We start from the raw sequence: 24,330 nt of genomic DNA on the forward strand, positions 1-24,330 counted from the left end.
TATTGCTGCAAAGCATGGACTGATGGCCGGTTACAGCGGGGAGATAACCAATGGGAAGTTGGTGAATGGGAAAGTATGCTTGTAATAACTAGAATTGTACCAGGACAAGTTGCTCACAGCGGTGACAGATAGGGATGTATTGGTTTTATCCTCCGTCCTTCTTCCTCAGCTTCTTCTCCCACCCCTGCACCACTTCCTGTCCCTGCTTCTTGGATACTCAGCATGTATCTGGTGACAAAGGGTGTATCCTCCTAATGGCAAGCAGAAGGAGATCACCAACAACCTTAACATTCACGAGACTAGATATAGTTCCATCTTCCCCACATATTGTTACTGTCATTTGTTCAGACTTGAACCAATGATTTGAATTCTAGAAGCAAGGTGAAAGCGATTTCCCCATGACATCAAGGTAACATCTGAATGTGTGTAGCTTCAAGGATCCCTGGTAAGATCGGACATCAGTGTGAATCTGTGAACAACTCTCCACTGCCTGGAGCCATTCCAAGCACAAAAGGCTTGGAGGTCAATTATTTCAGCCACGAGATATCACTGCAAGAGCTCCTTGGGGAAGTGTCCGAAGCCCATCAAGTGATTTGTTAATGGACATCCTTCCATCAGAAGTGGGAGATGCTTGCTCATGGTTTCTGTGTTCGCTCCTATTCACTGCTCCTCGGATAATGAAGCAGTTTGTGCTATGTACAGCAAGAACTTGGCTCCATTCCTTATCGTGGGCAAATTACATCCATGCCACACAAGTGCCAGGTAATGGCCATCTCCAGCAGGAAGGGTTCTAACCAGGTACACAATGGGTGCCAAATTGACCAGAAACGTAACTGGACCAGCCATATAAATATTGTGGCTATGATAGCAAGTCAGAGACTGGGTATCCTGTGGAGAATGACACACTACCTGACACCTCAAAGTCTTTCCAGTCCATCTGCATGGGGTGCTTGTTAGGAGTGTGACAGACTACTTTCTGACCACCACTCAGCACAAAGATGAGAGGCATTTCTTCACACAGAGGGTTGTAAATCTTTTCTGCCCAAGGGGATGGTGGAGACTCAGTCACTCAGTATACTCAAGACAAAGATATGAAGGGAATCAAGAGAAATGAGATTAGAGTAGTAAAGTGTCGCAGACAATTTCATAAAGTATCATTTAATCACCTAGTTGGTGAAGCTGAGATCAGGTTCCCCCAATGCCAGATCTCATTACAGCCTTGGTTCAAACTTGAACCGGTGGCCTGAATATAGAGAGGAGTGACTGTCCATGGCAAAAAGCCAGCATTTGGTGGAGTGTGGCTTCAAGGTAAAAGTTCAGCTATAAAAAGATAAAACCTGCTTTTGGGGCTGAATGGCCTAGTCCCACATTTATTTCGTATGTTCTTAACAACACAGAAAAAGCCTAATGCTTCAAAATAACCTGCTTGATGGACACCTGATCTACCACACTAAACATTTCTACCATTGGTTCCATGACTGTAGTGTGCAAGCCCTACAGTATGCATGGGGGCAACCCACCAAAGCTGCTTCAATGGCATTTCCCAAGTCCATATCCTGGACCTACAAGATCAGGAGGTACAAGGGAATGCTGGAAACTGCAGATTTCCCTCCAAGTTACACATGGAGGGAAACTCTGAAGCTGGAAATACTTGGTCATTGCTTCAATGTTGCTGGGACCAAATCTTGGCACTCCCATTCTACCAACACTGTGAAAGTTACTTCACCAAGAGGTCATGAAGTTGTCTCACCACCATCTTCCCGGGAGTTTGCCTTTAAATGCTGGCCTTGTCAGAGATGGCCAAGTCCAGTGAATGAATAAAAAGATGAACTACAAAATGTATATAATTTCTCCAGCTCCAAGCAGGAGGAGTCAGCATGTAAATCTTGATTGAAACCTTCATGTCCATTGGCAATGCCATCCTTGTGCCGCTCCAAGGTTGCAGTTGTGACTGTAGTAGGTGAGAGGCAATATGGACATACCTACTGAAGCAGAGACATTCCTAACACTGTTCCTCACTGAGATTCTGTTTGGAGGTTGTCCCCCTCTCCTCCAACATTCCCTCTCTCCCTCCTCCAGCTCTGCTGTCCTCTACACACTGCATCAGTCACACTGTATTCTAAGGAGAATGCCAATTAATCCATCTGTGACTGGCAGCAAGTGAAATTCACTTCAGCACTTTCCATACAACACCCTGCAGACTTTTACTGCTTGAACCAACTATAGAAAGCACTAAACAATAGTAGCATTGTACTCATAGAGGAAATTAGCCAAAAACTAGCATGTAATAGTTGATGATGATCCCTTTTTTGGTGTCCTTCCTGCAGTTTTAATTCAGTGCAACCTCAGTGTAATGGTCAGGGAACAGATTTAAAACCCACACTGTAAGCTATGCATGTTATAACTAAGAGTAACATCAAGTTAATTTCCATTTTGAGGGACATGTTAATACCCAGAGTGTATCCAAAACTGCATTACAACAAGGCCTGTTTTATCAAGGTTGTACTATATCTGTCAACCAGTGCAAGGTTAAGGGAAAGTTTAGACTGGAGTATTGAGCTGGAAACTGGTGGTGCTGGCACCAACTTAAACTTGCCTGCTGATTGACATCACAATTTGATCCCTGTTAGTTGTTAGTTATGCTCCTGGTAATGCCCTCACCAGCAGGAGTTCATCACACTCCTAACAAGCGCACCATGCAGATGGACTGAAAAGACTTTGAGGTGTCAGGTAATGCCCTGGAGCGATTTGTGGTAAAAGTACATGCATTACATGGGACATTAATTTGGGCCTGAACTGTTCCCAGGTGTTACCGTTCCTAATTGTGCTAGTATACCCAGTGAAAGTACTTTAAACTCAACCTCAAGTATCAAACCATTAGGTCAATCTCCTGATGATTAGCAGGAACTTGCTAAACAAAAGATATGAGGATATCTTTATCACGGCCTTATAAAAAACAAACAAAATGCATCTAATACAATTTTGTTTAATTAGTTGTATATTTTCTACACAAAATTGCTTCATGTACCTGTGTTTATTTGGTTGAAGGTCATGCCACTTTCTTTCCTGAGGTCATATTTGTTCATGTTAATGATCTTAAATAGCTTTCTTCTATTCATTTATTCTGATATTTTTGTGTGCATTTTTTACTGTTGTACACCAATAGAGATGTCCATTAGAGTGATCTCTTTTGGAATGGTCGGCCAACTCAAATTGAGAAATTATTCTACTCACAAACCACAGAATTTTTCATGCACAGGAAAGGTTTAGAGGGATATGGGCCTAATGCAGGCAGATGGGACAAACTCAGGAAGCCACATCCGTTGGCATGGATGAGTTGGGCCAAAGGGCCTGTTTCCTTGCTGTAAAACTCTCTGACAAACTACTTTCAGGACTCATTCAAACTCATAGTCAGACAACACAAAAACTGGCCTTTTGGCCCACCAAGTCCATGCTGACCATTTTTCCCGTCTGCATTAATCCAATTTGCTCACATTAGCTCTATGCCTTGCCACTTGAATTAATTTCAATCCATAAAGTTGTTTCGTTTCAATCATGCTTGTTGACGATTGAACTTGGATTTTTTTAAACATACTTAATCATTTTTTTCCTTTAGCGACTGAGGAGAAGTCTGCCCCCAGGGCTGTTACGACGGATTTCATCCACTTGGACAACAACAACTTCTGCCACTGGTCTACCTACTGTGGAGCCAGGGCCTGTCAGGAGAGACCGCAGTTCAAGCATCAAGCCCACTCATGAGGCTCCATTGGGCAGGTATGCACCGCCTCCTAAGTTTGGGTCCAGTACAGCATTTAAAACTTGCATTGACACTTGAAAGTTAATCATGAAATAATCCTCAGGGCCAGTGATAAAATTCTGGGCTGCTGCCTCTAAGTTAATCATTGAAGGGAAAGCTCAAAAGTGTTCAACTGTGACAAAAAAAATTCAGTGGATTGTTACTATGTACTTTCTTATGACTAATGGATTTTACACAGAAGAACCTCTCAGGGGCTCCTGGTGCCCTGGAAATGGCACATTGGACACAATGATGGGCTGTTTAGTGAAGGTAGCACAGTGGCTTGGGTTTGATTTTGACCCCCTGGTGCTGTTTGTATGGCATTTGCATGTTCTCCTTGTGGCTGCATGGGTTTCCTCCCTCATCCTAAACATGCTGGTTGGTTAATTGGCCACTGTAAGTGTTCTAGTAGGGGGATCAGGGTAGATTAATGGGAATGTGGAGGGAATAGGTTACAGGAAAATAAATGGGGGAATGAGATTGATGGGATTACTGCAAGAGCCAGCATAGACCAATTGGGTTGAATGGCCTCCTTCAATAACATAAGGAAAAATGAACGATTTATCTCCACTGATGACTCATTCAGAGTTTCCAATTGATGTGAAGCTCTTACCAGCAAAGCAAATCAAATACCTCGTAATACCTTGAGCCCACTTGAAAGGCATTGACCTAGAAATTGGATTCAATTTCAATAAAAATATCTATCACAAAGGAAAATTGTGGAGTTATTGCAAGTTCAATGTAGTGTGCAATTTTCCTTCTGGCATGAGGTGCACAGAGAAGCGCTGGCCTGTGCCACACAAGAGCATGCAACTTGGGTGATTTTGGTCAAGGTATGCATAGTCCACAGGTGGTGCAGGTCACTCATACGGAAACAGCCTTTCACAATGCTTGTGGGGCCCACTTCTTTGTTGCTTAAAAAGGGGATATACCTGTGCAAGTCCTAAACCATGGAATCCAGTACTGGGAACACATTTCAGGGAAGTCTTCATATGTAACAGACTTGCATATCATGCAGTACCAATTGAAATTTACATCACATTAAGTTTGTGGTACACATATCATCAGTGATAAGTGCTTGGCTTCACTGCTTATTAGTAATGAGGGAGAACATGTGATTTTGCCACCAATGACATGTCATGGATGGATAAAGAACAAGGCCCAAGATAAGTAGATAGACAGGAAAAGAGAGTGTATCAAAGGAGGATAGCTAAAGGAAAATAGTGCACAGTGGTGCATCTGGGAGAGCTGGTCCCTCACAGCTCCAGCAACTCAGGTTCAATCCTGATCTCTGTGTGGAGTTTGCACAATCTCATTGTGACCACAAGGGTTACCTCCACATGCTCCAGTTTCCTCCCACGTCCCAAAGACTGGTAGCTTAATTGGTCAGTGTAAATTATTCCCAATGTAGAAGTGAATGGTAGAATATGGGGGGACTTGACAGAAACATGGACAGGATAATATCGGATTAATGTAAATTGGTGCTTGATGGTTGGTGGGCACTCAGTGGGCTCAGTGGCCTTTTGTTGTGCCATATGACTCTCTGACATGGATCATTTTTGCATCATAGCACAGTGAGAGAAATTAACCATAATCACTAGTGTTTCTAAAATAAAGCAAAATATTTTACTAAAATCAATCTCTTATGAAGAAAATGCAATTTAAAAAAGCTGTAGCTCAATGTCTAATATTCTCTTTGAGTTTGGGAGCATTCTTAATCAATACACAAAAAGTGCTGGAGAAACTCAGCAGGTCAGGCAGCATCTATGGAGGGAAATAAACCATCGACATCTCAGGCCGAGACCCTTCATCGACTGTTTACTTCCCTTCATAGATGCTGCCTGACCTGCTGAGTTCCTCCAGCGCTTTTTGTGTATTGCTCCAGATTCCAGCATCTGCAGAATTTCTTGTATCTACTTAATCAATAAGTAATAGTGGTGTTGGAAAAATGACTGGAGAACTTTTTTGAAGAATAGCAGGTAATCTTGTTCAATCCTGCAAAACTCTCAATACTAATGCATTCATTAAATCCTTGATTTCCCCCACCCTCTGCTCTTGATGCCCATGGTTATAGCTACTAAAGTCCTCAGCTCTGGAACTTCCTCCCAAAAGGCACTACTTAAAACTTACCTTCTTGGCGAACTTTTTGATCACATGGCCTATTTTGTGGTTTAGCATCAAATTCTGTTGTGGAACACTCTTATGAAACACTCTGAGGGATTTTTTTTTGCATTAAGGGCATTGTAAAAATGTAAGTAGTTCTTGTTGAATATAATCTGTTGCAGTCAGTTAAACAAATGATTTTGCTTTCCTGACACTGAATACTAATTACAGACACATCCTGATGCTGGCAAGTGTAATAAACAATCATCTGACATTGGCAAATGAGAATGTCCTTTCTCCCTGTTTGATATAGGATTTGATAATTTATTTATCATTGTTCCTTGGAACATAGGAGCATTGGCGCAACAGTATTTATTGCCAGTCCCTTGTTGTCCCAAAGGCATTAAGAATCATTTTGCATAGCGTGAGATTGTAAGGGGCATCGAGTTAACTTCCCTTGTGAATTGGTTGAGTTTTTACACAAGGCGCAAGTCACACAATGACACAAGTCATTCAGGAACAAAATTAGCAGATTTATAAAATCTGGTTCTAAATACTTACATTTGTCATCGTTCAATCTGTACTGTTCTCCATAGGTAAACTTATTTATCAATGGCAATTTAAACATCGAAACAACAATTTAGATGCTTTGGCTCTTAGCTTATTAAACTGAAGCAGTAAATAATTAACATTATTTTGTTTTGTTGCTCATTATTATTCACCTCCTTTTCTTTTCAACTGAAAGCTATAAATAATAAAGTCCTAAAATTTCAGTGTTTAAATAATGTAATGAATTTGTATGGTGGGAATCAACGTTCATGATGAAACCGCTTAGATTTACTGGTAGCATTCATACAGTCTCTGCCCGGATGTAGTTATAGAACTCTTGCCTTGTTGTCCAGGTATTGCAGCTTCAAGTCCCATTCCAGAGGATTGAGTGTAACACCAGTTTGAGGCTTTTCTGCACTTGTGAAGGAGTGCTGCCCCTATTGAGCTGTTGCCTTTTGAGGAGGTGTTAAACTAAGCCCCTTGTTTGTACCTCCAGCAGCATTCAGAGGAGCTCTCCTGGTGTTCTGTTCAATATGTATCACTCAGCCAAAGTCTGTGAACACAGGTTATGAAATCATTACCTCATTAGGGTTGAGAATAAATTGGCTCCTGCCTCTCCTGTGAATAAACCAGAAGTGCTTAGGCAAAACTTTTGGGAAGTCCTGAGGTCATAAAAAGTACAACATGAATTTAAGTTTATTCTTTGCTTGTTGAGTTAACATAAGTGATGTTCAAGATAGAGAGGGAGCTCCATAAAAACCTTGCATATTATTTTACGATAAATAGATATCTGGATTATCAGAACCATATCTCCAGACTCACTGATGCTCGCAGCTCTAATAGGCCTCCGACTTTGTCCATGTAAGCTATGAAGAGGGTCACATGATTTCCCACTGTAAGTGGTCCATGCATCTTGTATCAAAGTTGTAATCAGGAAGTAAACTGGACAGCAATAGAATTAGGGATGTGACAGGAGCAAGTCTTAAAATTCAACAGAGGTTAAGATCTCATATAGATGACAGGTATCAGATACAAGATAAATCGACCTTTCTGATGAATTCATTCAGGCTTTGAGCTTTGCAGTTCTTCCACATCAAATGAGGGAGCTAAAGTCTCATAATATCATCATTTTATTAAAAATGATTGCATTAATTAGAATAAAGCCAACTACTGTTGTTCCTGCCCTTTCAATTTCAACCAGATTTAAACAGCCTGGTTTTGCGTATCTCTCTTTCCACAACACTGTTCCTGGAAGAGAACATCAAAAGTCTGATCTGAGTGGAAAACGTTGAATGTTCCACTGTAATAAATATTCTTGTTGAAAAGAAAATGAATAATGTGGATATGGACCAGCTTCTACCTAATGCCAACCCAAAGCAATGCTTCAATCCAAACCTGCCGAAGAGGGCTCTCTGCCTTGTGTATCGCGATTGTTCAAATTTAAGGTTGATTATTTTCAATGAGCATTAACCCGTTATGGACTTCATTTCTCACATTCTGCTGTGCCATTAATATTTAATAGCTTTATATTTTGTAAGTCTATTTAATAAGATGTTAGTCATACAGATAGGGTGCAAAATTTACACCCTCAATTTAGGAACTTTGGTTTTTACTGAACACTAAGCAGAATATTGTCAATTTACAAACAGGTTTACATTTTCCATAATATCAGTACCATTTTGAATCATGGGAGTTTATAGCACAAAAGGAGGTTATTCAGTTCTTCATTTCTCTGCCAATTCGAAGTCTAAGCAATCCAAAACTTCTCAGTTGTCTCCCTGTAGAACAGCATCTGATTTATGGGATCTTTGTATCGTTCCATCTCCCACTCCTTTTTTCTTTAGAACAGCTTCCTCCCACCACCACTATTTTGACCAAGTTTTATTTTTATCCTCCCAGGATTTTTGAAATCTTCGTTGGCTTAATGTCAATTGTTGTCTGATTATTCTCCGTAAAGCATCTTAAGATATTTTTGCACTGTTGTAGGAAGTACAAAAATGCAACTTCTTGAGGACCAGGACAAGAGGGATTGTTTTATTTTTAAATATTTAACTATTTTCTGTTACAAGGAAGCAGAGATTCTGATTTTTTGCATCAATTTGCCTTTGGATGACCCCATGGATTTTACATTTATTTCACACAGCAGTCCTCATGATTTAATTTCAGATTTTTGCTATATTTTCATACTCCTTCAAGAACATTGTGGGCCGAAGGGCCTGTACTGTTCTATGTTCTGCACAGATAGTATTGGAGGTCAGGATTGGATTAAGGTAACTTGAACTGTGAGGCAGCATCTTTACCAGCTTGGTCACTATTTTGCCCTTAGTTACAAAATGCACTATTGGTTTGAGCAGACTGCAGTGAGTTTTGAAGGTAGCTGGTGAAGCATCCTTGGAGATCTTGAGAAAAGCAAGAAAGTAACATGGTGTGCTCCTGCATTTCCCGACACTGTTTCAGGAAGGTTACGATGTGGAGCTTGGAGCTCCAGATTATTTTGTTGCAGGCTGCATCTTGTTTTGAATAACGATTGATATCATTAGGTCAAGCCCATCTCTGGGTAAATGTCAGGCTCTTTGACCTGGATCGTAACAGGAAAGAGCTGGGGTCCAATTTTGTGACTGGTGCGATTCCATCCAGAAGCAATCCCGAGCACAATTTACCCCTGGTAAATCTAACTCTTACTTGCGTAGCACTGAGAAATAAAGTCACCCTGGACGTTTGCTAACCCGAGCTGACAGTTCCCCTTTTGAGAGCCTTTGTGTGCAGCCACACCACTCTTGGTGATCTTTGGCTCAGGAACACCCTCACTAAATGAAGGAGCAGCAGGTGATTGTAGCTGGTGGAATAAATAAGAGAAGTGAAGCTTCCAGCTGATCTGATTGAGCAAGACATTTCATCACTTCTGGAGAGAAATTGGCCCGGTTTTTATGAATGGCAATAAATGTGCTGTGGGATTCTTTTTTAATTCAATTTTCAGGATATGGGAATCACTGGCAAGGCTAACATTTATTGACCATCCCTAATTGGCCTTCAGAAGGTGATTATGAGTCACCTTCTTGAATTGTTGCGGTCCCTCTGATGAAAGTATTTCCACAGTATTGTTGGAAAGGGATTGTGGATAATGAAGGAATGGCGATATGTTTCCAGGTCAGGGTGGCGTGTTACTTAGTGAGGAACCTGCTGGTGATTGTGATTCCATACACCTGCTGCCCTTGGTCTTCTTGGTGATGGTGGTTGCTGGTTTGGGAGGTGTGTTAAGTATAACCATGTCCTTGGTAGCATTTGACAAATAAAAAACTGCAGATGTTGGAAATCCAAAATAAAAACAGAAAACGCAGCAAACACTCAACAGGTCAGGCAGCATTTGCGAAAAGAGAAACAGGGTTTCATGTTGAAGGCCCTTCATCAGAGTTGGGAAAAAGAGAAAATAAGTTAGTTTTAAGTTGCAGAGAGCTTTAGGAGAGGGATGGATAGGTCAAAGGGTAAGGCCAGAGTTGTCCAGTTTCCAGAGCTGTCTGGTTAATAGGTTAAAGAGAACATTATTTTCTTTTGCTTTCCACATCCCTTTCAAACTCTAGAAGTTGATGATAAGAAGCAGGACGCAGGACTTAAACTCAATTGGCATGTTGTCAAGTGAAAGAAGTTAGCCTGCACCTTGTACATTTTTTGCCCTGATCCTCATAGTGAATTGCAGTGTAGCAACACACATGTAAATTGTTGATACTGAAGTAGTAACTTCACACACACAGCAGTTGATAGTTTGATTCAGTGTATGAATGGTCAATATTTTGCCATAAACAAAAGTGATATGCAACTTTTTTCCTTTTGAAATTTATGGTGTGGGTTAACTTGTATGCTGTTGACCACACTGGTTTATCTCCCTGTTTTTCTCAGTTCTTTTAATCCAGAGCCTTACAACTGCTCCCCGTCAGTCTTGCTGACTATTTCCAAAAGTAGATCATTCTCAGCCTCTCATGCTATCGCCACAACTAACCACATGAATGCCAAGAGACAGATGCGACAAGGTGAGCAATTGTTTCATTTTCTGCGTCTGCATATCTTTAAAAATGTCTGTATTTTAACTGTCATAAGAACAGAAAATGCTGGAAACACTCAGCAGGTCAAGCAGCACCTGTGGAGAGAGAAACAGTGTTAACATTTCAGGTCAAAGACCCTTTGTTAGAACTGGAGAAAAAGAGAATACAATTTAGTTTTTTTTCTCTCTCCTTCCCAGTTCTGAAAAGGACTTCAAAGAAAATAGAACATAGAACATTACTGCACAGTACAGGCCCTTCGGCGCACGATGTTGTGCCGACATTTTATCCTGCTCTAAGATTTCTCAAACCCTTCCCTCCCAGATAGGCCCCCATTTTTCTGTCATTCATGTGGCTATCTAAGAGTCTCTTATATGTCCCTAATGTATTTCCCTCCACCACCTCTGCTGGCAGTGCGTTCCATCACCCACCACACTCTGTGTAAAAAAAACTTGCCTCTGACATCCCCCCTATACCTTCCTCCAATCACCTTAAAATTACGCCCCCTCGTGTGAGCCATTTTTGTCCTGGGAATATGTCTCAGACAGTCCACTCTAGTCATCCTCCTATTCTTCACATACGTGTAGAACACCTTGGGGTTTTCCTTGATCCTACTCGCCAAGGCCTTCTCATGCCCCCTTCTAGCTCTCCTAAGCCAATTCTTAAGCTCCGTCCTGGCTACCTTGTAACTCTCCAGAGCCCTGTCTGATACTTGCTTTCTAAACCTTAGGTAAGCTTCTTTCTTCCTCTTGACAAGATATCCTACATCTCTTGTCAACCACGGTTCCTCCACTCTACCATCCTTACCCTGCCTCAATGGGACAAACCTATCCAGAACCCCATGCAAGTACTCCCTAAACAACCTCCACATTTCCACTGTGCACTTCCCCAAGAACATCTGTTCCCAATTTACACTCCCAAGTTCCTGCCTAATAGCATCTTAATTTCCCCTCCCCCAATTAAATACGTTCCCATATTGTCTGCTCCTATCCCTCTCCAAGGCTATGGTAAGGGTATCTTCTACCTGAGACTAATTGTTCCTCTTTCTACAGATGCTGCCTGACCTGCTGAGTGTTTCCAGCAATTTTTGAGTTTACTTCAGATTTCCAGCATCTGCAGTTTTGCTTTTATTTTCATTTACTCTTAACTGCCATGTTTTTTAAATGGGTTGTTATATTAAAATTTTGTGTTTTTTGTTAATTATTTGATTGGTGCCAAGCATAGAACTACTAACAAGGATATTCTTTTGCTAGGTTACTCTTCAAACATCACACCTCTCACCTCCCCATGCCATTCACCAATCCAGGGGACTCCTGCTGGTAGTCCCACCAGCAAAACCTCCGCTGTTGAATTTCCGGACACTGCAGATATAATGACCAAACCAGGCCGCAATCCACATAAGCCTTTAACGTACACTCAGAGTGCACCAGATGTTGCAGGGCAGTTCAGGGGCACCTGCGTTGTTTGCAGTAGGTAAGCATTTGCCTTTTCTTTGCTATTCTATATACTGCATCTTGCAACTTGTCATCACTTGAGATGGGTGACTTGCTTTTGAAGACAATGTAGGATAGACTTTGTGTCCCTGTGTGGGGTGGTGAAACAGTGTGATAGCAAATCATGAGTATACAATGGAAGAAGAAATTGGAAGAGATTTTGGAAGGCCTGGCAACTTATTATCACCTAGTTTATAATATTGATCAAAGTCAAAATTACACCCAGTAAGCTTAAGTCCCAAACATTTGCACTGAATATCTTGAACTCCTTTAGTACCATTTCCAATTACTGTTACATTTCATTTTGACTGATGGGCAGATTTCTAGCTGAGTACATTAACTGCAAAGCCATGTTTAATTCTACCATGTCAACAGCAGTGATTTTCTACTGCCCGGTAATTATGCCATTTGGGGAACCATGAGGAGAATTCACACTGGCTGAGAAATTGATGAGACTGGGTGCAAAGCTGGTTTCACATCCTGCCCAATTTCACTCTCCAAAGTGGATGGAAAATAGTATTGTGTCGATATAAAGCCAGCATCCACAACAGTCAAAGGCAACTCATAGAGGGAAAAACTTTGGCACATTTTCTTCAACCAGTATTATTTCCAGAAGGCAGGTGCTGGTGGAGGGATTTAAGTCAATATAAGTTGGAAGTGGCCTATCCCTTTAAATCCTGATTTTAAAACACCAGGCTTGTGTTTATTTTTGAAAAGTTCAGCTGATGCTTCACATGAATGTCATTCAGGGAAATGATTTTCCCTGGACCTGCAGTGATATTTTCAAATTTGTTTTGGTTTTCTCACACATGAGCATTTAGAGAATCATGGACTGATTAGGGACAGCCAGCATGGCTTTGTGAAGGGAAGATCTTGTCTCACAAGCCTGATAGGGTTCTTTGAGGAGGTGACCAGGAAGATTGATAAGGGTAGTGCAGTAGATGTGGTCTACATGGATTTTAGTAAGGTGTTTGACAAGGTTCCACATGGTAGGCTTCTTCAGAAAGTCAGAAGGCATGGGATCCAGGGAGGATTGGCCGTGTGGATTCAGAATTGGCTTGCCTGTAGAAAGCAGAGGGTTGTGGTGGAAGGAGTACATTCAGATTGGAGGGCTGTGACTAGTGGTGTCCCACAAGGATCAGTTCTGGGACCTCTACTTTTCGTGATATTTATTAATGACTTGGATGACAGGGTGGAAGAGTGGGTTAGCAAGTTTGCAGACGACACTAAGGTCAGTGGTGTGGATAGTGTGGAGGACTGTCGAAGCTTACAGAGGGATATTGATAGGATACAGAGCTGGGCTGACAAGTGGCAGATGGAATTCAATCCGGAGAAGTGTGAGGTGGTACATTTTGGAAGGACAAACTCCCAGGCGGAGTACAAGGTTAATGGTAGGATTCTGGGTAGTGTGGAGGAGCAGAGGGATCTGGTGGTTCATATCCACAGATCACTGAAAGTTGCCTCGCAGGTGGATAGGGTAGTTCAGAAAGCTTATGGGATGTTAGCTTTCATAAGTCGTAGGATCGAGTTTAAGAGCTGCGAGGTAATGATGCAGCTCTACAAAACTCTGGTTAGACCACACTTGGAGTACTGTGTCTAGTTCTGGTCGTCTCATTATAGGAAGGATGTGGAAGCGTTGGAAAGGGTGCAGAGGAGATCTACCAGGATGCTGTCTGGATTGGAGAGTATGGATTATGAGGAGAGACTAAAGGAGCTAGGTCTTTACTCTTTGGAGAGAAGGAGGATGAGGGGAGACATGATAGAGGTATCCAAAATATTAAGAGGAATAGATAGAGTAGACAGCCAGCACCTCTTTCCCAGGGCACCAATGCTCAGTACAAGAGGGCATGGCTTTAAAGTAACTGGTGGGAAGTTCAAGGGAGATATCAGAGGAAGGTTTTTCACCCAGAGTGGTTGGTGCATGGAATGTGCTGCCTGGGGTAGTGGTGGAGGCAGATACATTGGTCAAGTTCAAGAGATTGTTAGATAAGCATATGGAGGAATTTAAAATAGGGGGATATGTGGGAGGAAGGGGTTAGATAGTCTTAGGCGTGGTTTAAAGGTCGGCACAACATGGTGGGCCGAAGGGCCTGTATTGTGCTGTATTGTTCTATGGTTCTATGGTTCCATTATGGCTGCGTATACCCAGTATTGACATAGCAAATATATTGGCATATTTTTAAGGAAGAATATTGAAAGTATCACATTCTCACACACAGCAAAACAGGAATTAAAACATAAGGATTATTTTATGATCTTAAACATAATGTAGTTTTTAAATGAATTCATTTTGAAAAATCAGCATCTGCCAAGTCGGCACACACTAAAATCCCCAAACAATAAAGGAAATGAGGGATCAAGTAATAGATGTTTTACTTGGTGTTGCTGAGGAAAGGACTATCCATTCCTTTCTGTTAAGTACCATTGGACCTTTAGCAACCACTCCAGGACATAGGCGTGCAAGTTAAATTGCAACATCAAGGGAGAATGCATCACTGGAGGTGCATAATTTTAGATAAGACATTAAACTTGAACCCCAAATAAAAATGACTGACTGATCCTTTTGTTGATGGCATTTGCTGAGTGGTGACTGATGGCCAGGAACTTGGGAGAATTCTCTGCACTTGAAATAATGCTTAGGATTCCTCATCAACTTAGATGATTAATGGACACTGCTGTAATCTCTGAGAGTGACCCCTGTTTACATTTTCTTGAATCTAATTTTGTTCAGACTGTGTATGTATGGTTTTGTTTAAATTAAAAGTGAAATTAGCTGAGGATATGTCTAATTTTCCATTTCAAGACAATTTTCATGAGTGAACAGTACAAATTTAGAACTTGAAGATGCACTAAGGTCATTAGCAGTTTAGCTTTCATTGTCAAGTGTTCCTGAGATACTGCGGATATGCAACTTCGCACACAATAAACTCCTCAAACAACATGATGAATAACCAGTCAGGGGATAGTTGGCTGAGATAAAACTATTGACCAGCACTTGTGTTCTTCTTTGGAGAACTATAATGGTATCTCTCCCATACATCTAAGAGGACTAAGAGGAATTGTGGTTTGCCCTACCATGCAAGGTTGGTGCAGCACTCCCTTAGGAGCATACTGTTGTGAAAGCCTGGATTTTGTCATGTCAAATCTCATGTCAGCAGGAAGATTATTGAACCCAATGCTGGCTAACTTTGAACAGTGTGACATGTGTCAAGGAATCACCATATTTGTTCACCATATCCATTCACATATTGAAAAATTACCTTCTGTACTTTGAATTCAGATGTCGAAACAGAGGAGATCTTGGGGTAAAATGTGACTTTAAAATGATTGGCAATATGTTACAAATAGAAGGTGTAAGTCAAGCCAATGCCACCAAACATTACACACAAATGAGTCTGATTCTGAGGCCAGTAGGAGCTTGTAGGAAGTGAACAGGAGGGTTTAGAGATTATCCAATTTGCAGAAAGAGTCTGTTCCAAACCAAGAGGCTTATAAAGAGACAATTTTGTTGAAAATAGAACCATGGGCCATGAAAAGACATATATGTATATTCCATAATTCTGAGCTCTGGAACTTAATTTTTATAGATGTGTCATTACCTAAAAATATTGAGGAAGAGAATGCTAATAGCTGCCTATTCTGAACCAGCCCATTCTTTTATTTTCAGTCCCCAGAGTTTCTTGACATTGGAAGGTTGAGGCTAGAGTTTAGTAAGGCCCTACTTTTTGGGAAAACGTTCTGTCCTTTTGTTTCTCAACTTTATTTTGAGTTTGACAACATATAGAACAAATGTAATTGACGTTAAAAGCAAAGCGGTCACAACACAGCTGTATCATCTGGTCAAAATAAAATGGAAAGCTTTTAATGGTGAGAATTAATTATTGAATTGCTGAAAGCTAGAATCTCATTTGGATACAAAGATTAACTCCTGCATCAAGTACATCTTGACCAAGCTTCAACAGCACCCCTTCCCCAACCCCCACCAGCCCTACCACCACCTTGCTGTCCACTGTCAGCATGCCTAACAGGGTAATGGGTACATGCTATACATGCTGCCCCTCCTAGGATGCAATATAACTGTGTAAAACATAAAAAGGCACCTGCAGGCTCCCTTCATAGTGCACTGAACCCCACAAATCAAACACATGTGTTGTATTAACCAGAAGACAATTGGGTGAGGGTCATTAGGGGAATGAGAAGACAACTCCCCCAACTCTAGTCCCATTCACCATCACTTACTGGTGATGCATTAATGTTATAGCTCTTACAGGAGCTAGGTAACAACCTTCATTAAACCAAGGCTTATTTGTTGTATCCCAGATGTATTTCTCCTGTTCTTACAGTGAACAAATTAGTACTGTGCAACAGTGAGATGGTGTTTTTGATTTGGCTGTTCACCTCCCACAACATTTTGTGATTGCTTTCATCATATTCTAGCTTAGTTAGGTTCCTTCCCCTCCACCAGCAAATGGCAACTGGGTCTTTGCTAACTTGCCAATTTATAATTGTTTGAGAACGACAGATTATGGCTTGCCTTCTGAGAGCTTGGTCTACAGAACGGCAACAGCAAAACTGGCCATTGCTGCCTCAATTATCACCAATTGAGAAAAAGGATTCTGAATGGCACAAAAATAATACCGGAATAAGCAGCACTATTGAAAGAGCAGCCTCCAAACCAGATCTCAAAACTCTCCCATCATCTCCACCTAATGTTTCAATAAACGACAGGGCTTTGGTTAGTTATGGTAACAAAATATAACCAGTAAGACAATGATTTTCATGAAATTTAAACCAAGTTATTATAAAGACTATATTCCAACTATGGAGGGTTTACATGGAGGACAGTTGTATTGCTTTCTTTTCATATGGGAAGCCTTTGTCTGGAAAAGGTTGATGTATTCTTCAACCAAGAATTTGGAATTGCAATTGGTTTATTATTGTCACTTGTACCGAGGTACAGTGAAAAACTTGTCTTGCATACCGTTCGTACAGATCAATTCATTACAACAGTGCATTGAGGTAGTACAAGGTAAAATGCAGAATGCAGAGTAAAGTGTCACAGCTGCAGAGAAAATGCAGTACAAGTCAACAATAAGGTGCAAGGCCATAACAAGGTAGATTGTGAAGTCAAGTGTCCATCTTATCATACTAGGGAGCCATTCAATAGTCTTATAACAGCAGGATAGAGGCTGTCCTTGAGCCTGGTGGTTCGTGCTTTCAGGCTTCTGTATCTTCTGCCTGATGGGAGAGGGGACAAGGGAGAATGTCCAGGGTGGATGAGGTCTTTGATTATGCTGGCTGCTTTACCGAGGCAGTGAGAAGTGTAGACAGGGTCCATGGAGGGGAGGCTGGTTTCCGTGATCTGCTGAGCTGTGTCCACAACTCTCTGCAGTTTCTTGCGGTCACAGGGGGCAGAGCAGTTGGCATACCAAGCCCTGATGCATCCAGATAAGATGCTTTCTATGGTGCATCGATAGAAGTTGGTGAGAGTCAAAGGGGACATGCCAAATTTCTTTAGCCTCCTGAGGAAGTAGAGGCACTGGTGAGCTTTCTTGGCCATGGCATCTATGTGGTTGGACCAGGGCAGGCTATTGGTGATGTTCACTCCTAGGAACCTGAAGCTCTCAACCCTCTCGACCTCAGTACTGTTGATACAGACAGGTGTCTGTACACCGCCGCCCTTCATGAAGTCAATGACCAACTCTTTTGTTTTGCTGACATTGAGAGAAAGGTTGTTGTCAGAACACCATGTCACTAAGCTGTCTGTCTCCTTCCTGTACTCTGACTCATTGTTATTTGATATACGGCCTACCACGGTGGTATCATCTGCAAACTTATAGATGGAGTTAGAGCAGAATCTGGCCACGCAGTCATGAGTGTATAGAGACTAGAGTAGAGGGCTGAGGACGCAGCCTTGTGGGGCACCAGTGTTGAGAATAATCATGCCACAAGTGTTAATGCCTATCCTCACTGATTGCGGTCTGTTGGTCAAGATGTCAAGGATCCATTTACAGAGTGAAGTGTTGAATCCCAGGTGTTGTAGTTTGGTGATGAGTTTGCTTGGAATTATAGTATTGAAGGCAGAGCTATAGTCAATATAGGTGCCTTTACTGTCGAGATACTCCAGAGATAAAGTGTGGGGCCAGGGAGATGGCGTTCACCATAGAATTGCGAATTGTGATGAAAGCTTTGGTTACTTCTGAGATTTTAGCATGGACTTCAACAATTGCTCTTGGCTTCCTTGGCAGTGAAGTGTTGTTTACATAACACTGTCTTGCTTCCGATTTCAATTGTGAATTTGGAGTGCAGAGTTGTCAGTAATACTCAAACTGGTTCACAGATTAGAGGATGCAGTGGTGGTGTGTACATGGACAAGCAGAGTAGGTAGCTGAGAATACCAATCAATGTGAAAAGCTGATTTTATCAATGCAACTGGGTATTTTTGCATTTAGGAGCAGGTGGAACTGCCCCCCCCCCCCCAACCAATATACCATCTGAGTCATTTAAAGGGATCCTTAAAGACTTGCATCTGGGTTGGTGTTGAGTTGGTACTCTTTAGACTTCAGGATGTACCCTGTCTAGCCTGATGAAAAACACTTTGATGCTGGGGGAGCTCAGCAGGCCAGGCAGCATCTGTGGAGAAAGGCAGGCGGTCAACGTTTCGGGTCAGGACCCTTCTTCAGGACTGAAGATAGGAAAAGGGGAAGCCCAATATATAGGGGGGAAGAGCAGAGCAGCGATAGGTGGACAAAAGAGGGGAGGCGGGGTGGGCACAGGGTGGTGATAGGTAGATGCAGGTAAGAGATAGTGATAGGCAGGTGCGGGGGAGGAGGGGAGAGCAGATCCACTGGGGGATGGGTCAAAGGTAAGGAGAGAGAGAAAGGGCAAAGAAAAGGTAGCAAAAAAAGAGGCTAGGAAAGGGAAGAAGAGAAGAAGCATGGTTTTCTTTTTGGAGAATGTATAATTCAATTGGGGTGTTGAGTGTGCCCGAGGAACCTAATTTAAGTACCAAATCAGCGGGCTTTGGTGGCAGACCCATTGGGCTGCCAACGTGACAGGGAGGCAGATTACAGAGCCTGAAAACCAGGTCATGCTGCGAACAAAAAGGGAAGAGAGAGGAAGGGGATCCAGCTAGAAGGCCCTACCTGCCAGAATATTCAGGGAGTCAGAGGTCATGTATGCCTCCCTTTGCAAGGAGTCGTGCTTCAAAGGCTGTGGTTCTCTGAAAGGATGACTCCAATAATATGAGCAGGCGGAGGCCATTTGGCCTTTCAAACCTGTCCTGCCATTCAATAGGATCACAGCTGACCTTTTACCTCGGGCAACATTTTCTTGCCCTGTCCCATATCCCTTGTTTCCCTTAATATCCAGAAATCCATCAGTCTCTGTTTTAATTGCAATCAATGACCGAGTCTCCATGGTTCTCCAGGAAAGAAAATCCCAAAGATTCACCATTCTTTAAGTGAAGAAATTTCTCCAGACTCCAGTCCTAAATGGCCGATGCCTTATTTGAGACTGTGACCTCTGGACTCCTCAGCCAGGAGAACTGTTCTTCCTGAATCTACTAAATCTGAGCCATCTAAGAATTTTGTACATTTCATTCTTCCAAACTTTCAAAAACTGTGGCCTATCCTGTTCAATTCCTCCTTATATGACAGACTTATCATTCTAGAAACCAGCATGGTAAATCGTTGCTTGTGTTCTCTCTATATCTTTTCATGTGTAAGAAGACCAAATTTTTATGCAGGTGTAGTCTCACCGAAGCCTTACATAACAACAGTAAAACATCTCTAGTCCTGTCCTCAAGTTTTTTTGCAATAAAAGCCAATGTAACATTTGCCTTCACAATTGCCTGTTGCATCTGCAAGTGAACCTTCTGTGACTTGTATCCAAGGACTCCCAGGCCCCTTTGAACATCCTCAGTTAACAAATTCTCACTGTTTAAAAACAAAATACCCAAATTTTTGTTTTTGTTTAAACTGAAATGGATAACCTCACAATTTTCCACACTGATTTCTAATCTTCCATCTTGTTGCCCAATCAATTTGTCCCCATCCTCTTGAAGCCTTTTTGCATCCTCATCTCTCCCCTCTCCTCCTGCCTGAATTTCTTATCAGAGGGGGGAAGGAAAGGCTCCATCCAGGAGAGTTTATCCTGCTGGTGTCTTCACCAGTTTTCATGAAGGGTCTTGAAACATCAACCCTGTTTCTCTTTCCACAAATGCTGCCTGACCTGCTGAGTGTTTTCAGCAAGATTTTATTTCAGATTTCCAGCATGTGTGGTTCTTTCCCCTTGCAGCCCATGGTAGATGGTGCGCTGCTGATGTCTAGCTGCCCTGGGAACTGTGCCCTTAAGGGTTGGTGATCTTTTAAGAGTGCTGTGCAGCATCGTGTTACAATACCACATCTCCCATCAAAACCCTCGCATCAATAGATCTTTTGATGCAGAACTGACACTAATTGCTCTTGCACACAAGTCAGATGTCAGATGTCAAATGTCTACCTTCATTCAGACCAACGCCTGAGGCTTTTCAGGGAGATTGTGATGGGGCGGTGGGGGATCTGCCACATGCCTTGGCAGAGATTGAACCATGGCTAAACCATTCTCTGTCCAAGGTCATATTGGCTCCTTATTTCCTTGCACGGGTTCTTCCGGTTGGAAGCTGAAGCCATGCGTAATATCCTCAATTTGCATTAGAGGAGATCTACTTGAGGACAGGTGAACTTGTCCCATCCTCCTGATGGCTAGAGTGCCAGGCAACTACAGCTCGGGCTTTATGGACATTATAGGCTTCACCATGCCATGGTTGGTGACTAGTTTCGCTGTGGGTTCTCCCAAATAATCCAGGCACTTAACAGGACTACTCATGGTCATTGCAAAGCACACAAGCAACTCGCCTGTCTTGTTTATGATGTGGTAGTCAGCTATTCCTGCCACCAGTCCTTCCAAAGAGCCTCACCAACTGGATCCTGCCTTCATACATGTTACTGCCACCCTTCACCGAGCTCCCTCCCTTACAGACTGTTGAGGGCACAGTATCTGCATCAACAAACTGCACTATAGGATTGTACAACTAGTTGTCCATTATATTGATGTTTGCTATCATTGGACATGTGGCTGCATACATAGCGGCAACATACAATGAACTATAGCTGCATTTTTCCCCCCAAAATGTACTTTACTCATAAAACTTTCAAATGTGCAATATGTTCAGGAAGTCACCATTTGTAGTGCAATGCAGATCATTGTGGGTGATGAACAATACCTCCATGAAGACCCACTTTACATCAGCATTACTTTACATCTAGAGCAAGCAGTCTAAGGGCATTTTTTACATGGGATCTAGTCCCTCAGTCTGCAATAGGAGGTGGGGGTGGGTGGGAGGTTGGGGATTGGTCTGAAACTGTGGACTTTCCCCATAGACTCTATGCTCCAAACTTCAATGCATCCCTCAGCACAAGTTCCTGGATCCTGGAATGTATCTGTCTGCAACATTCTGGAAGGCCAGTGAGCTTTGGGCAGACCAATGTGTACCTTTCACCATGTCTTCCAACAGCAGTTAATGATGCATATAATGAATTGTGCTTTACACAGAATACTCATTGTGTGCTGTGACATTCAGAGAATTGCAGCAGAGTTTTAATTCATTTACCAGATTTGGGCATTTCTGGCACATCTAGCATTTGTTGCCAACCTTCAAATGTTCTTGTAAAGTTGAGTGTTCTCAGAGTAAGTGTTCTCATTCCAACGCACACTGCCCTCAGGGTGTCTGCATTGTGGATGAGGTGATCATCCACCTCCTCCTAGACTGTGTGCTTGCCAAGAAGTTCTGGAAAAAGATGGACCTTGTCGAGGTTTGTTCCAAGCAGCAGTGTAACTGAGGACTCGCAGGTCTCTGAGCTGTTCTCATGAAGGCATACTGAGGCAAACATCAACTACTGCTGGAAAACCATCAACTCAATGAAAGACCACCTAAAGCTTGTTGGTCTTCCAGCGTAATGAAATGTCCTCACGCGAATGCTGCTGACTGACACAAGGTGCGGGAGTACAGGCTGAGAGATGTACTGAAGCAAGGTGCAGCCACCACAAAGGCTCTGTAGGGAAGGACCACATTCTAAGCTCCTGTCGCCACTGGGCACTGAAGAGCTGGGTCCTGTGTAACAACCTCTCAAATACTTCATGGGTACATTGTTTAAAGAGGAAACATGAGTTGCCTTAATGCATTGTAAGAGTGTGTGTTGATTTGATCACACAAATGAATGTAAAGAAAGCCAAGTACTGATGGTATTTCCTCTATATATATTTTATGAATAAAGTATATTTTTAAAATAAAAAAAGATATTCCCCCAGTGTTGTTGAGTAGGGATGATAAGATATCTTTATTAGTCACAGGTACATCAAAATACACCGTGAAATGCATCTTTTGCATAGTGTTCTGGGGGGCAGCCTGCAAGTGTCACCACGATTCCGACGCCAACATAGCATGCCCACAACTTCCTAACCCGTACATCTTTGGAAAGTGGGAGGGAACTGGAGCACCCGGAGGAAACCCACGCAGATACCAGGAGAATATACAAACTGCTTACAGACAGTGGCCGGAATTGAACCTGGGTTGCTGGCTCTGTAAAGTGTTACGCTAACCGCTACACTACCGTGCCTGCCCTTACTTGTACCCTATGCAGACGAAGGAATGATGTACAGCTTGGAGGTGAACGTGCAGTTAGTGCCTGCCCTTTCCCTTCAAAGTGGGAGAAATCATGTGGCGGTAATGGGATCTTAAAGACTGTTCTTGTTTGCACTTGTTTTGGCATTATTGTTTGGCTGCATACATTGTGGCATTATACAGGTGTGTACATCACAGCCTTACCGTGTATCAGCGTTCATTTAGATTAAAACTGTAATGTACCTTCGTACGTTATATGAACGTTGCTCCCTTTTCCAAAACATACAACATACGTCTTGTGTTGTGTGCAGCTGCTATAACTGTATCATATCAGTCTCCAAGCTTGTCAGCTGAGATAACATGACCAAGGAAAGCCCCTTGGAGAGTGCAAATGAGATAAATATTTGAACGAGTAAAGTCAAATATGGTAAAATAGTAAGATATTATCACGTAACACAACTGAAAGTATGTCCAATAACAATTTAATGTGGTGTTTAAAGTCAAAACCAGATTGTGTGTTGCCTTCACTGACTTTTTCACGAGTATGATACTCCTCCTCGCTAAATATTTAGAGAAGCACTGACAGCTACTTTATTGGTACAGGGAACAGGATAGGTAATGTGAAAAGAATGATCCCTTTTAAATACAGCATGTTATCAACAACAAAGACATGTATTTATATAGCACAGAGAGGGAGAGGTGATGAAATTAGGGTTGCAAAAGGGGCTAGAATTGACGCAGTGCGGGCATCTCAGAAGGTGCAGGAGTGGGAGAGGCTGCAAGCTTCAACGGCCCATTGCATTTGTGGTTACTGTCCAGCAGTTCTTCTCTTCCTGACAACAAGCCGTCATCCATTTCAAATCCTTACATACCCCTTCATACTAACAACCCCCCTCCCAAGACACCTCTCCCCTCAACCGTCTGTTCCTACAAGCCTTTTACATCTCTTTGTTGCTGTGATTCTGGCTCTTGTGATCCCTCTGTATGACTTTCTCCACTGCAAGTGTGCTTTCCACTGCCTTTGTCCTGCACTCAAGAATGTTCTCCCTTAAACTCCTCTGTCTCTCAACCCCTCTTTCCTCCTTTAAAACACAGCTTGAATCGACCTCTCGGATCAACACTTTGTGTATCTGTTCTGATATTCCCCTTTGTGGCTTGATGTTCACTTATGCTTTTTGATGAGATCCTTGTTACATGACTTGAGACATTTTATTACATTAGAGGCATTATATAAATACAAGTTAAAGTTGTTACGGAGATAAAGAGGAGGGTGTTGTGTAATTCTATGTTAAAGCTTGGCTTTTTAGTTCAAAAAAAGGAACATTTAAATGAAACTGCTTCAAGATCACATCGTATGTGAAATCTATGACCTCTCTAAACGTTGCACAGCTGGCCATTCATAATGTTGGCCCCTTGCTGATGAGGACAGTCAATAAGCAGAACAGTTGGACTTGGCTGGGTGCTTCAATTTATGAAAGTGAGTTGATATGAGCTGACATAACCAGCCTCCCCTCCATGGACTCTATATCTCTCACTGCCTCGGTGAAGCAGCCAGCATAATCAAAGCCCCCACCCACCCAGGTCATTCTCTCATCTCTCCTCTCCCATCAGGCAGAAGATACTGGAGCCTGAGGGCACACACCACCAGGCTCAAGGACAGCCTCTATCCCACGCTGATACGACTATTGAACG

The 24,330-nt window shown here is 42.3% G+C and overlaps 1 protein-coding gene across 1 annotated transcript in view; it reads left to right on the forward strand.

The window, feature by feature from the left end:
- The window catches only part of pde3a (phosphodiesterase 3A, cGMP-inhibited), a 412,539-nt gene that overhangs the window by 323,601 nt on the left and 64,608 nt on the right, over window positions 1-24,330 (forward strand). The window contains 3 exon segments of the mRNA XM_052033932.1: window positions 3,617-3,774; window positions 10,343-10,473; window positions 11,736-11,955. Of these exon segments, the coding sequence (XP_051889892.1) occupies window positions 3,617-3,774; window positions 10,343-10,473; window positions 11,736-11,955 (509 nt within the window).

Source organism: Pristis pectinata, chromosome 19 (assembly GCF_009764475.1).
Source record: "Pristis pectinata isolate sPriPec2 chromosome 19, sPriPec2.1.pri, whole genome shotgun sequence".
In the NCBI taxonomy this organism is placed as follows: Eukaryota; Metazoa; Chordata; class Chondrichthyes; order Rhinopristiformes; family Pristidae; genus Pristis; species Pristis pectinata.